This window comes from Cryptomeria japonica, chromosome 2, assembly GCF_030272615.1.
Source record: "Cryptomeria japonica chromosome 2, Sugi_1.0, whole genome shotgun sequence".
In the NCBI taxonomy this organism is placed as follows: Eukaryota; Viridiplantae; Streptophyta; class Pinopsida; order Cupressales; family Cupressaceae; genus Cryptomeria; species Cryptomeria japonica.
In genome coordinates, this window is record NC_081406.1 from 187,233,910 (window position 1) to 187,248,355 (window position 14,446).

The window sequence follows — 14,446 nt, forward strand, 5'->3', positions numbered from 1 at the left end:
CGATTCATAATTGTAATCAGGTTTACATTCAACCAATTCAATTATGATTGGTTATGCATAATAAACTTAACCAATACGTAACAAGTCCGATATGATAAATCAATTACAAGTCAATGCAATAACAAATATGATTAAACCGATCATAGTCAACCCTCGATTATATAATGTAAGTAGATAATCGGATATATACGACTATAGTAAATATGACAAGGCAAACGGTAATCACAATTGATCTTAAGTTAAAATATGAATCATGTTTAACTGAACAAGTAAATTGAATAACCAAATGTCTAAGGCCAATAGGCCAATTAGACATTTGGATAGCTAGGTTGGTCAGCGGAGTCCTACCGTAGCTATAATATCTTCAACACATGGGACTTGTATATTTTATTCAAATGTTTTATGCAGGTGTGTTGAGTGATTATTTTCCCACATATGTAAAAAGTAATAAAAAAAACTAATCATCGTTAAAGACTGATCAAGAGGTGTGATTCTGATTACAAGTTTGTTTTACCTAGCAATCACACAATTAATATACTGGCAGAAGTATTAGAGTACTGTTACATCCCTCTTTCAAACATTGGTTTTAATATAAATGATGCAAATGTGTGAAAGGCAGAACATTGATATTTTATTGCTTCCTTACGTGAATGAGTAATCTTGAGTCTAAATTTATAGATAGACATGAATGATTATGTTTGGCTATGTTCATCTTTCTTTTATGTATATATATTCATATAATGGATGTGAAGATAAGATTGGTCTAACTATTTTTCATATGACCAAGTGTATGCAAGATAAGCTGCGCCCTCAAGAGGGAGGGAGAGTATTATCAAAGAGAGGATTGCAAACTTCAGATGAGACCAACTTGTGTAATGTCCCCTTTTTAGCAGTCATGAGGTGATTTGTCGTTAGCCCATCTTGCCATGGTTCCAAGGGCTAACCAAGACTTTACAGGTATCGGTAAAGGATTTGGCCATGGCAATTTCAATTTCAGGCCAATCGGAGGTGTTTTGACAAGTTTTCCAGATACTTACTATTTATAATAAGTCAATTGTGGCTCAGTGTCTGGTAATTTTTTTGAAGTAATTTTGGTTGTTAGTATTTTGGTGCATTTAATTCTTCATCTGGATTGCTAATTTAATGGGCCATTAATTATTTGCACAATAAATTAAAAGTTCCTAAACTTAAATTTAAATATTTAACTTTAGTGATTTATTTAATGTTGGGACTAATGTTTAAAGGGAAAAATTAGAGTCCCCTTTCTTTTTGGAGACATAAGGGATTTTAATATGTTATTACAATTTTCTTTTATCCCACATCCGCGATGCATTGGTAATTGTGCCCAAATGGAGTTATAAATAAGAGCATTTAATGCAGATGGAAGTATCTTGGAAATTGTGTTTTTTCTTGGAGTTTGGATTTCTCGAAAAATCTGGAAAATTTCTTGGCTTTTGGGGACGTACACCCTCATTGGCAACATTTCCAAATCTGGGAAATCTTCAAAACAAAATTGGAATTTGCAAGAGTAAGGGCGTTGCTATTTTCAGTATGGCTTGTGATTGCTCAGATAGAAGAATGCAGAGTTTGTGGTTTGACAGACTTAGTAGTCCAGCAACTAAGTTTGTTTTTGCAGTTTGGAGGGGGTTGAAAAAGAACGATTTATTCTGGTTTATCAGCAGCACGATATCCATTGACTAGCTTCTAGTCAGCTGTAGACCAGCCGGGTTCTAGCATTCAGGTCGCAACTAACTCTCTCAGCTGCGTGATACCTTGGCCACGTTTTGTGGGGTTGAATTAGTCAACAAAGGTGCCGATATGATTTCTGGATGTTTGTTGCCCAGTTACCAGGGACGTGACTTGCATTTGGATGGGTTGTGGGAATAATATATGCCACGGACTGCACTTGGCATTGTGCTGGAGAAAAGTCAGCGACTAAGTAATGATCTTCAGCGGCATGGTTAATAGGTTCTTTGATATTAATTTTGTGATTGGGATACTGTGTATTTTCTGTTGTAGCTGAATGATTGAAACCTGCAATATAATTATATGCTGGGACAAAATACTTTGGAGTTTGCGTTTAATAAATTCATTGATAGTTGGGTAGCCAATGCCTAAGAACTTAATTATTAGAATATGTAGTTTCATTAATGCATGTATATTGTAATGAAAGAATGTCTGCAAAACTATAAAACAAAACGCACCACGTTCCAGCTGAACCACAGATATAATCAAGAAAGGGAAAAAATCAGACACTACAGTGATAGTTTGCCAACTATTTGACAAAATACCAACAAGTTTGAGAAGGGAAATTTAGCCAATAGAGCATTCCATTACAACTTGCCATTGAACCCTGAAACATAAGTTAAAATTGTTTTTTAGTTGGTTGTCACCTTGGCTATCTAGGTGGTTGTCTTGCCTTGTCAGTCTATAGACAGTCGGTATTATCCCATTTTCATCTGTGTGAGTTGCCAGTGTGTTGTTTTCCATGTATTTAATAATTTTAATAATCATTATCGAATTGAATGGTTAATAATCATCCTTTAGTTAGACTTATCAACTTATGATATTTATGTCCATATATAAATGTATATCCAAATATAAGAGTATATAGCATACATACATACTTATAATGTATATGTGTATATGTATACGTATATTCAATCATTATTGAGTAATGTACATATAAATACACATATAAATATGGATGTAGGTATGCATGTAACTTACACGTGAATATATATATATATATATATATGTGTCTGTGTGTGTGTGTGTGTACATGTATATGTATATGTATATGTATATGTATATATGCATGTATATATACATGTATATATGTGTGTGTCTGTGTATCTTTGTAATTTCTTAAGGTTTATTTGAATTTTGATATTAGCTTAGTGCCGAAGTTGCCTATTGTTTGGGGAGGTGGGGTGGAAACATTACACCACTCTCCCTACCACCTCTCTAGACTTTGTGGTACCATTGATCAAGATGGGGAAGGCATTATTGATTTGCATGAGCAGTCTTTGGTGGGGGGCATTCTTATTTGAAGGCTTTCTGTTCGAGCGAGGATTCTTCTTGGTATCCATTACTTTTTTCGTTCATGATTGCGGAGAAGATTATGTGACTTTCTCCTGTGGAAACATTTTCGTTTTTTTGCATTACTACTTGTTGCCATCGAAATACTTTCGGAAGTTCACTACAACACTTCCTTGGCTCATCTAAAGGAGGTTCGCGGGAATTTGTGGCCCTTGTTAGGAGAGGCAAACATTGCTTACCAAAGGAACCTTCTTGTCGAACTTGTCATAACTCAGGCATGTCATATTCATTAGTTTTGATTTGGAAAAAGGAAGCTTCGTTTACTGTTGTGATTTGCTGAAAATTATGAAGGTTGAAACTGTTATTATCAATTGGTGCATAGCTGAGAATTATACTTTTATTGTTAGAAAAGAATGATTACTGCAACATTGTCTACTTGCCCTATTAAGGGCATGACAAAGCAGCGATTTATGAAATCTATTCCGGATAGCTCTGTATTATGTTTTCTGGTATTACCTGTGAATTATGAATGCATCTAGATCATATCCAATTGAAAAGCAGAGATCAATCGTGCATTACTTTGATAAGTGAAAATATTACTCAATAAAAAGAAAAGAGGAAGACTCGAAAGAATCATGCTCTATTAGCTGTGAACAAACTGTCATGCACAACTGTGGTTATTTTGTCTTCCATAGCTGTGATAATTTTGTCATGAGTAGCCAATGCTTAACTGATGAATAATGCCAAAGAATAAAGGTTGCTTGCATACCTGTGCCATGGTCTGTTGAGCAGCATTTATGTGAATCTCATCAATAGATTAAGTATGTTCATGTGATCTATTAAATATAACAAACAGATATTCATGCTATAAGAAACCAATAATTGGTTCATGGAAATAGTCTGATTTTTTAATGCAGCAACATAAAATATAATCTCAATGAAAACCATACAAACGAGACTCAGACTCGACACAGACTCAGGGAGGGTGACTTGACTCGAGACTTGGGACTCAGCAAGAAAACTCCGCACAAACTCGGCAAGTGAAAAACCTAAGAAATTTAGTGATTTTTAAGGATTTAAAACTTGTTTCAAGCATCATTTATTAAATATACCTTAAAGACACAATAACATCAACAAGTAGAAACTAATTTGATCACATACAAAAGCATACATCGATCACATAATTATAAACGCAAATTATATTTGAAGGAAATAGCCACACTTAGATTATACATACTGTCAAACGTATACAATACTCACGGAATATGAAATCCATGACATCAAAAGTTCCAAACAAATATCAAAACAATAACTAGAAGTCTATGGCCTAAAGGAGTCTACATCCCTCCTACGAAGGCATCTAAGGTAGGTCCCACTACCTGGTGGGGGTTTGGGAGTGGAGGTGCAAATGGGTTTGAGGGGTAGCAATGATAAGCTACAGAAGGTGTTAGATGTGACAAAAACCCAACAATAGAAGGGGTAGCAATAAGTTACACAAGGTTTGTCAGTTTTTGAGATTTAAAAAGAAAATTAAAAAAATTAAAAAATTAAGTCTAGCCTAGTCTAGGCATCAAGACTCGCCCAGTGTCACCCGACTTGGGACTCTCCGAGTTTTGGCGAGTTCTGGTGAGTCCCGAAACTATGATGAAAACCCATGTATGATTATTTGAATCTTTAAGGTTGTTACATTAATTCCTGTGTTAATTGATTAGTTGATCTTGAGGTCAATGAATAGATTCTTAGGATCTACCTCAGGTCAGTTTATATGGGTTACAGTTAATGAATGGTCGGTTAATGTCATATTATCATGAAGGTCATTATGGTTGTTAATGTCAGTAGACATAAGATTAATGAGTAAGAGTCCAATGGGTTGGTTGAACCTGTATGATTTGTGAGTCAGTTGTACTCTAGTATGGACAAGTTGAGTAAGGGTGGTGAAATCTAACACACTTTTAATGAAACGTTGACCAAGGTGGTGTTGCATTTAGTATGCGACCATTAGTTCACATAAACTAGATACACCTCTAGTCAGATGGTCATACTAGTTAGGGGAACTGTAGGTGTGGTTTTTATGCATGCTCAACTCAAAATAAAATACCCAAAGATATCTTATCCTCTCTTAATCAAAATCTTCTATGTGCTGAACAGATGGACTGTGATCACAAAGACGACTCCAAGGTTCCAAATTCACGCAAATAGTCTCAGTTGGTAAATTTTGATTTAATGGTAAACTCAAGCGGAACTTACATAATTGTTCGAGGAGTAAATCAATCTAAGGATTCTGCTAATTCTCGACTTCTCTTTTTTGGAATGATTTTTCAATAAGTTTTGTTTAATCCTACTTCTACCAAGACTTTGAAAAAAAAGGCAAAAGGATGAGGGTTTACAAAGATAATTCTAACCCTAAGCTAATCCTATGAACTCGAGAGACAGAAGTTGCAAAAATGGATTTAAAACCAATTATTGCTTCGCCAAATCCAACAACTACACAAGAACAGTGCTATCTTCTAAGGAATTCAAGAGATTTTCATATCACTCATATTAACCAACATTTTGAACAATGAATAAAGCAAAAGGAAGTTAAATTTTCATTAACTGATTCAGCCTAACTTTGCAAAATAATTGAATATCATCCAATTATAAAAAGTATGAACACATCATTCCACATTAAGCAACTTTATCAAATCCTTCATTCAATCTAACAACTTGAAAATAAAATCTATTCTAATGAGAGCCAAGAAACCATGCTAACTTGCAAAAGTGGACAGAGATTCACGACCAATTGAACAATGAATAACGTTTGGTACTTGAGAAGTATCACAACAACAATTTCTCTAAAATCTCTCATATCCCTTACAAATGAAATGAGGAGGGTTTATATAGGCACCCTTATTACAAAGCAACGGCCTAGATTGATTTAAGATCAATGGCCAAGATTAAAGCAGCAACTCTAATTAGGGCAAGCTAACATAGTTATCCAAAATGGACCGATGAGAAATAAACAACTAATAAATCCACCTTTATTCTAGAAGAGGGTGTCCCTTATCCTTTTCCTTGGCAGCAAATTTGATGAACCTAATGCCTATGGGATCAATTTCTTCCATTGGGACACTTGGCAAAATGTCAATCTTGTATTCCATCAGGACCATCTCATCTTGACATATGGCAAAAGTGGTTATCCAATCAATTTACAGTTTTTGAAAATCAACCTCCATGGACAGAATTGAGGATGCCTTGCTGAAATGTTGCTTCTGATTGGATTTGCAGAAGTGATGAGATTGTTTTGAACTTTGGCCTTCAAGTTCTCCACATCCAAGTCCCTATATCGGACTATTTCTTGCTCAAGCACATCAAAAACTATGATGAAAACCTTGTCTTAGACTATCCTGGTTGTTTCTTCTATGTTGGCACCATCAAACTTCGTTCTTTCCAAGACTTCTCCTCTAGCCACCAAAGCGTGATACCATGTGCTAAAGTCATATGATGTTCCAACATCAATTACACTTCCACTGACCATGTCATGTTCAAGAATTCCTTTCAGCACCCTCAAACATGGAATTGTCTTTCCTTGGACAGTAGGGAAATCTTCCCAAAATTCGGCTATGCTCTTGATTTTGTACATGAATGAGGAGATTTAACCATAGACTTGTGCCAATTCTTCCACGAATTTGATGGCTTTGTCTGCAACTTTTGCAATCCATACCTTACCATCTTGAGTTGCCATCTTCATTTCTTAAAAATTCTCAGCTGACTCTTGTAGAAGAATCAAAGGTGCAATGATTGCTGCCTCTTCTCTCCCGATAGGATTTACCAAATCCTGGATATAATCCTTCAATTGTTCATTTTCTTCTTTGAGTTTGTTTTTCTTTCCTTCTTTTCTTAGCCTTTCCTTGATGGCGTTGACTAAATCATCTAACTCCTAGACTTCTTGCTTTTTTGTAGCAGGACCAATGTCCATAGTCATTAGTTCAAATTCTTCAAGAGCAATGTCTTCTTTGGATTTGTCAACCTTTGGAATGGTCACGTGTACTGAACGAGATCTTGTGCCATCCTTATGGATTAACTAATATTTCTTTTCCGCCTTCTTTTCCACATGCCTGTTCAATCTGGCTAAGAATTTTGTTGAATTGTCCAATGGTTGGACTTCTATAATAGCCTTCTTTTTCATTCTTGCTAGTAACCAATCTGGTACTGTTGGCTGTTCAATGCCATCATCTTCTTTATTTTCTTGATTTCGCTCACTTCCTTCAATTCCAATTCCCCTGAGTGCAAAAGTCATTCCCTCCTAAAAAATCTCCTTCCAGGATATCAACCTCAATATTTTCTAATTCTTCATCCATTACTGTTACTGGATAATCAAGGCCATTAGGAACAATTGGCTGCTAAACTGATTCTTCATTTGGTTTTTCACGAATTGGAGGAGGAATTTCCATCTCAATTTGTAAATTGTCTGCAACTAGAGTTTTGTTCCTACTTGTAGTTGAACCAACTTCTTCAACCAAATACGTGTTCGTAGAAGACGATGCATTGTTTGCTCTTTGTTTCTTACATATAATTTCCTTATCTGAAATCTTCTTTCTTCTTGGCCTTAGTGAACTCTCTGTTACATCCTTCCTTTTCTTGTAACTTCCACTTTCTGGTCTCCCAATATCATGAGTTACTTCATCATCATCAAAAGAATAGGAATCCATGCTTCCCATCAAATCATAGGCGAAAGTAGTATTCTTTTCCTTCAGTTTGTGAGTTGTTGATCCACCAACCACTTGGTGAATTTCATGACTGGCCTCATTAATGTATCCAAATTTGAAAGCTCAAGTTCAGACCAATCTGTTACGAAGAGAGGTTTATCTTTTTCTTCTTCATAGTGTGGCTGGAAGAAATTTCCATCATCCTCCAATTGATCTAATATAGGAAAAATTTCAATTGTTCAAATCATGCTCACTGATATCCTGGACCACATTCTCCTTATTTCATATTCATCAACTGCATTGACCCAGAAATCTTCAAGATCAATCTTGTGTCTATACCTCCTGTTTATCATCCCAATGTGGTGATGGGGATAAAAATTGGATCTTGATCGATAGAAAGAAAATGGATACTATTGCATTTCCACATCTGCTTTATCAATTGCTTGTGCTAATGGACATGATTCTAACATCTTTCAATGTAAAGAGGAAAAGAAATTCCAGCCTTCTTCTTGCCTCTTTGGATTTTCTCATATGTGTCCAACTGTCTAATGACCTCTAGTAATACCATTTTATTTGTTGGATACCTTGGAAGTTTGTATGGGCATCCTGTGAATCCTAGAACTCTCGAGTATGTGAATCTGGGGAATCGGATGTACCATGATCCAAACCTCCTTATCAAATCTTTAGCCTCTTTTGTCAATCTTTGATGAGTGCCTCCTTGAAATGTCTTGGTGATGTACATCAGGGATGCATTATTGACTCTTTTGAAATGAGATTTCTCTTGTTCATGCAATTGCAGATAGCAATCATATGATTTGAATTTAACATCCTTATTTCCCACAACGCCTTTGCAAATCAATCCCTTATATCTGTAACATCTTGCCAACATGTACATGATGTAAGAACTCATGTAAAAAGTCTTTGTGTGTTCCAAGTTTCTCAGCTGCTCATCAATGTTATTACTGATTATTTTTGCCCAATTTATCAATTGACACCAGTAGTGATTTCATCAATGAAGTGATACATCCAAGGCTCAAATGAGGAGACTTGAGGACTTCCTACAACTATATTTAGCAATAAGATGAGGTCTCCATACTCTTCTATGAAATCTGTCCAGAAAAGGTTCTTAGGTACTTTGGAATAATGAGGTCTTGGCTCAAGCAACCATTGCTTGTTGATAACTTCAGTACAAGAGATAGGTTCTGCTTCAAAAATCCTTAAGGCTTCCTCCTTGGTCTTGTATATGGTAGAATGATAATCTAGAATGCCAAATGCTTTCTAAGTTAGAATAAGGGGGTTTGATGCTTGCTCAAGGAATTTAGAAGGATAATTCTGATTTTTCTCATGAAATTCCTGAAATCAGACGAAATTCAGACTTAGTAAAATTTTGGAAATTGTGAAATCAGTCTGATTATGAAATGAGGAACAAAAATCAGACTTAGTGAAATTCTGGAAATTAGAATTAAATCTGATTACGAAATTTTCTGCCTTCAAAACTGTAAAAAGCAACATGATTCCAAGATAAAATTCGAAGAATTTGAGATAAAAAGCTCTTGTGCAAGTCTGGAAAATTAGGAATTCAGACTAAAGAAAGAAATCTTGAAGTGCGAAAGAGACTGAATTTCTGAAAAATATGCCTCCAAAACTTCATAAACCTGAAGATTTTGATGAAATTCCTTAAATTACTTTAAGGAACTGCTTCCAACTTCATCTTCAAATGTCTGAATTGTACGGAATTGTTATGCACTTGCAACTACTTCGAAATTTGCCTTGAAACTTGAAAGAAATTCTTTCTAGAGCTCCAACTTCTAGCTTTAAGAAGCAACTTGTGAGTTGAATGAATGCCAATGCTCAAGTTTATAGGAGAAGTTGAATCCTTGCTTTGCTTTGTTTTTTTGTTTTAATGTTTTATTGGAAATGAATCCAGTCACGTTATGAATACCAAATTGAACCTTCTCTTTCTCTTTCTTTTGTTTTTTGATCTCAATGGCAATCTCTTTTTTTCTTTCTATTAGCAGCTTCTCCTTTGGGCAAATTTCATCTTGTTTTTTCAAATCCAACACTTAGCTAGGTGAATTTTTTTTTGCTTTAATCCTCTTTCCTTCAACACTTAGGCGATATCTCTTGCTTTTCACGCTTGCTTTAATCATCTTTCTCACTTAAGCAATTTTTCTCTTTGGTTGGGAATTTTTCCATATTTTCATACTTAGCCAAATTTTGTTTTAACTCCTCAACACCCTTCTTCCAACACTTAGGCGAATTTCTTTTCACCTTTAACTTTTTGCTTTGATCCACCTATGCCTTCAAAACTTTCTTTCAACACTTAGGTGAATTTTGTCTTTTCTTTTGACCTTTTCTTTAATCATCTTTCCTCCAACACTTAGGCGATTTTCCTCTTCCTATCTTCCTTGGGCAGACTTTGCATGCTTTCAAGGAAATTTTACATCACCTAGGGCAGACATGCATTTGTCATTAGGAATTTTCATATTTGCAAGGCGGACTTGGAGTGGTTTCAAGGATTCTTCCCAATGCAAGGGCGAACGTTTTGTGCACTTAAGGATTTTTACCATGCCATCCAAGGTGTACTTTCTTCTTGATTGGAAATTTTCACCATGTCTTCATAGGGCGGACTTCATATGCTATCTAGGAATTTCCACATGCTAGGACGCACTTCATGAGTATTGAGGTTGCTAGGGCGGACTTGACATGACTTCAAAAAAATTTCCTTGCTTGCATAGGGCGGAGTTCATGTTGCTTTAGGAATTTCTTGCTTAGTGAGGCAGACTTGATGTTGATTGGGAAATTCTTCCATGTTTAAAGTGGACTTCATCTGGAAACAAAGAATTTCTTCCCCCACTTAGCCATTTTTATGATCTTTCATCAACATTCCTAACCATGAACTCCCCTGGCCTGACCTTTTATCTGACTCTGAAACTACCCACAACCCTAGAAAAAGCAAAAAGCAACTTTCTACTTTTGTTAAAAAAAGCAAGTTCCCAAATTGGCCCCAAAATGCCAAAATCAAAAATTTCTAAAAGTAGAAAACGCAGAGAAAAAGAAAATTTCCTAAAAAATAAGAAGTCAGAATTGATCCTGAAAAATTGCAATTTTACTCATTCGACATGTCTGAGCACATCCGTAGCATCTAACACCCTTTTAACCACTCCTTGATTTTGATGACGACTCCATATTTTGAAAAACTTCACTCATTTGCAAAGATGAGAAATCAGAAACAAAACCCCAAGACGCCAAAACACTACCCTAAAAAGCAAAAACAAGGGGGTCACAACAAGTACCTATAGTGTGTGACCAACTAGTTAAGTGTAGGTTCTAAACACTAGGCTCAAATGGCAAAATGGCATTTAGATCTAATTCTTAGTCTGCTACTTGTTGATGGGTGTTTTATGACCACACCAACACAAAATAAAAATTCCAAAGACACTTTATCCTCTCTTGAGCCAAATCGCCTTTTATGCTAAGATTGCAAAAGTTCACAAAAGTGATTCCAAGGTTCCTACGCAAACTTGAGACTTTATCATAGATGTAGCTCGTTTGGCATGATGTGTGTTGGTAATCCAAGGAGAACTTGTGCTTTTGTTGCTCTTCACTTATCTTCATGCTTTGGCTAGAACTTCATCATCAAATATTGCAAGATTGTGATGACTCTTCTTAAACGAACTTCACTGGAACTGGAAAAAACAAAAAGGACAAATGGGAAAAGGTTAGGAAGTTCTAATCTACTCCTAGGGACAATGAGGTTAATGGATCATGCTCCAATGGACGAATTCCCACTAACCAAGTCCTGCTTTGCCATGCTTAGCAACAAAACACCTACATCTAATATTGCTTAAGTGTGTGCAAATGCATTGATTCCATCTCACAAGACTATCAGGATTCATAGAATCGACCACAACAAGCTTATACAAGTACCTTAGCTTCAAAAGCATCTTGGACATTGCCTCGCTGCGAATCAAGTGTCTGTAGCCCCGACGAAGTTGTTGCTATAATCTCCAAGAATATTGCTCCACTGCCAGTCAAGTGTCCATAGCGCCAATGGAGTTATTCGTATGTTTCCAAAGCCAATGTCTTTGATTTGTTGATATTTCTTTTATTACACGTTCTTCTCTCTTGATTTTCTTTTTTTTCTTTTTTGATAAAGCCTTTCCTTTTCTCTGTCAATTCCATAATTGCCTTGTAAGCAATGAATGCTTATTATGGGTTTGGGAATTACAATAGCGCTGAAGCAAGATGTAAAATTTTCACTAGGCATAACTTTTCCCAAGGAATCAAAATGACTTAGAGCAATTGATTAAGTGTGTAAAATATAATAATATCAAGATTGATGTGCTAGGACAGATTAAATGATTAAACTTCCAAGTCAAGTACACCTCCTAAACTAGATGATAATTAAAAGAATTAAAAACCTTGGCTTCCAAAGACCTTCATGAAGAGATATCCACGAAATGAGGTAACACAACCTAGTGAAAGTATGTCACATAGTGGAAAAGACAAACATCCCGTTTCTCCCAAATGCAAACCCCTAACATTCAGGTCACCTAAACCCTAAACCTAAGCATAGCAAACCCAGCTCTAACCTAAGCAAAGCAAACCTAAAACAAAACAAAAACAGAAATCTAATCTAACTATATACAAAATGGATTCCCAGAGATAACCTATGGTTTGAAATAATGCTTGAGGAACTATCCATAAACAGGCAATAGAATGTCCTCTCCTGTCAGAGTCTTCAACTTAAATGCATTATCTCCTAATATTTCAGAAATTTGATACAAGCCCATCCATAACTTGTCAAACATATCGTGATCTCCTCTTCGCTCATGGGCCTTGTCCAAACACAAAACCAAGTAAGAAATCCAAAATGACTTGACTTTAGCCTATCTGTCAAGCCAACGTTTGACTATGCCTTGATGTTTTGCAAAGTCTTCCAAGGCTTGATCTCGTTTTTCCTCCAAATGTAAAAGTTGTGATAGCCTCACTTGGACTCTATCTTCTTCGTTCATAAATTCTGCAAAAATTGCAAAGTTGGAATCTTTAATTGAACAGGGAAGACTAGGCCCTGTCCATAAACGAAATGATATGGGGATGTTCCCGAGGAGTTCTTAGTTCGGGTTCTATCTACCTAGAGGGCAAATTTCAGTTGCGTGTGCCAATCCTTGGGATTTTTGTCTAGCAACTTCTTAAGCAGACTCAACAAATTCTTATTCGTTGATTCAGCTAGACCATTGCCTTGTGGATAGTAATTCGATGAGAACTTCAATGTTATCGCATGCTCAAATGCCCAATTTGAAAATTTGAGTGATGAGAAGGCTGGACCATTGTCACAGACTAAAGCATAAAGGCACCCAAATCGAGTGGCAATGATCTCTTCCAGAAACTTGATTACCACCTTTGTCGTGCAAATTTTTAATGCTTGAGCTTCAGACCATCTGGTGCAGTAATCAATAGCAATTAAAATATATATGTGTTGTGATGGGGAAGGTGGATTGATCATACCAATGAAATCTAGAGCCCACTTAGTGAATGGTCGCACTTCAACAACTGGCTGCAATGGCATGGCAGGGTTCTTTTCTCATACAGCCACTACTTGGCATATGTGACATGCTTTCATGTGTTCATACGCATCTTTGAATAACGTGGGCCAGTAATAGCCTATTCTCAGGATTTGATGTGTTGTGACCTGACTACCTCTATGACCTATTCCAAACTTGTTATGGAACTGCTTTGTGATCTGTTTAGCTTCATCTTTTCCAACACATTTCAAGTATATTCCTTCATGTTTCTTTCTGTATAGCACTAATCCTTGGAGCATGTAGCATTGGCTTTTTATCCTTAGGGCTCTTTTCTGAACAGGGTTCAAATGAGGACACTTATGGTTTAACAGGTAATATATAGTGTCATTGTACCACTCATCTGGAGAGACATTGGTTAGCACATATGTTTGTTGTACTAATCTTGTTCCTTCAATGCCAATTGTTTGCGTTGAAGCTTGTCCACGAACTAGTTTCATCAGTTGTATCTCAATGTCGTACTCTTCGATAGTGGCAACCCACTTACCTCTTCTTTCTCCTAGTTCGTTCTACATCAAGAGTGTCTTCGCTGCCGCATCAGGAGCTATGGCGTGAATTTTACATCTCAAGATATATTGCCTAAACTTCTTGATTGCCTTTACCAATGCGTATGCTTGTTTTTCAATGTTCAAGTATCTCAATCCTGCATCCTTCACCAGTGCACGCATCAAGGCAATCAAATGTTCATCTTTCTCTTATGTTCTTTAAGGGAGAATCGCCAAAGATGTACGTTCTGAGGCAAAGAATATAAGTAAAATGGTTTGGAATTGTCAGGACTGACGAGCATAGGAGCTTCTACAATTGCTTGTTTGATTTCCTTGAATGCTCTCTTAGGTAGAGGTGTTCATTCCATCTTGGCATCCTTCTTCAAAATTTCATTCATTGGTTTTACTATTTCGGCAAACCCTGTTATGAACTTCCTCACAAAATTTATCTTACCAAAGAATGATTTAAGTGCTTTTTGACTTGCCGGAAGACTGATTCTTGAAATAGCCTCAATGTAGTTAGGGTCAATTGAAATTCCAATTTCTAAGATTACATGCCCTAGAAGTTTCCCCTCGGTGACACCAAACATGCATTTCTTTGGGTTTAACGACATTTTGTACTTCCTGCATCTCTGAAACATCTTCC

The 14,446-nt window shown here is 36.2% G+C and overlaps 1 protein-coding gene across 5 annotated transcripts in view; it reads right to left on the reverse strand.

The window, feature by feature from the left end:
• The window catches only part of LOC131029041 (serotonin N-acetyltransferase 2, chloroplastic), a 153,264-nt gene that overhangs the window by 77,470 nt on the left and 61,348 nt on the right, over window positions 1–14,446 (reverse strand). Inside the window, exon 2 of one of the 5 annotated variants that reach the window (XM_057959439.2) lies at window positions 3,812–3,878. The exons of the other annotated variants lie outside the window; for them this stretch is intronic. Within the exon in view, the coding sequence (XP_057815422.2) occupies window positions 3,812–3,820 (9 nt within the window). The 5' untranslated portion in view covers window positions 3,821–3,878. The remainder of the gene's footprint in view (window positions 1–3,811; window positions 3,879–14,446) is intronic. 5 annotated transcript variants of the gene reach the window in all.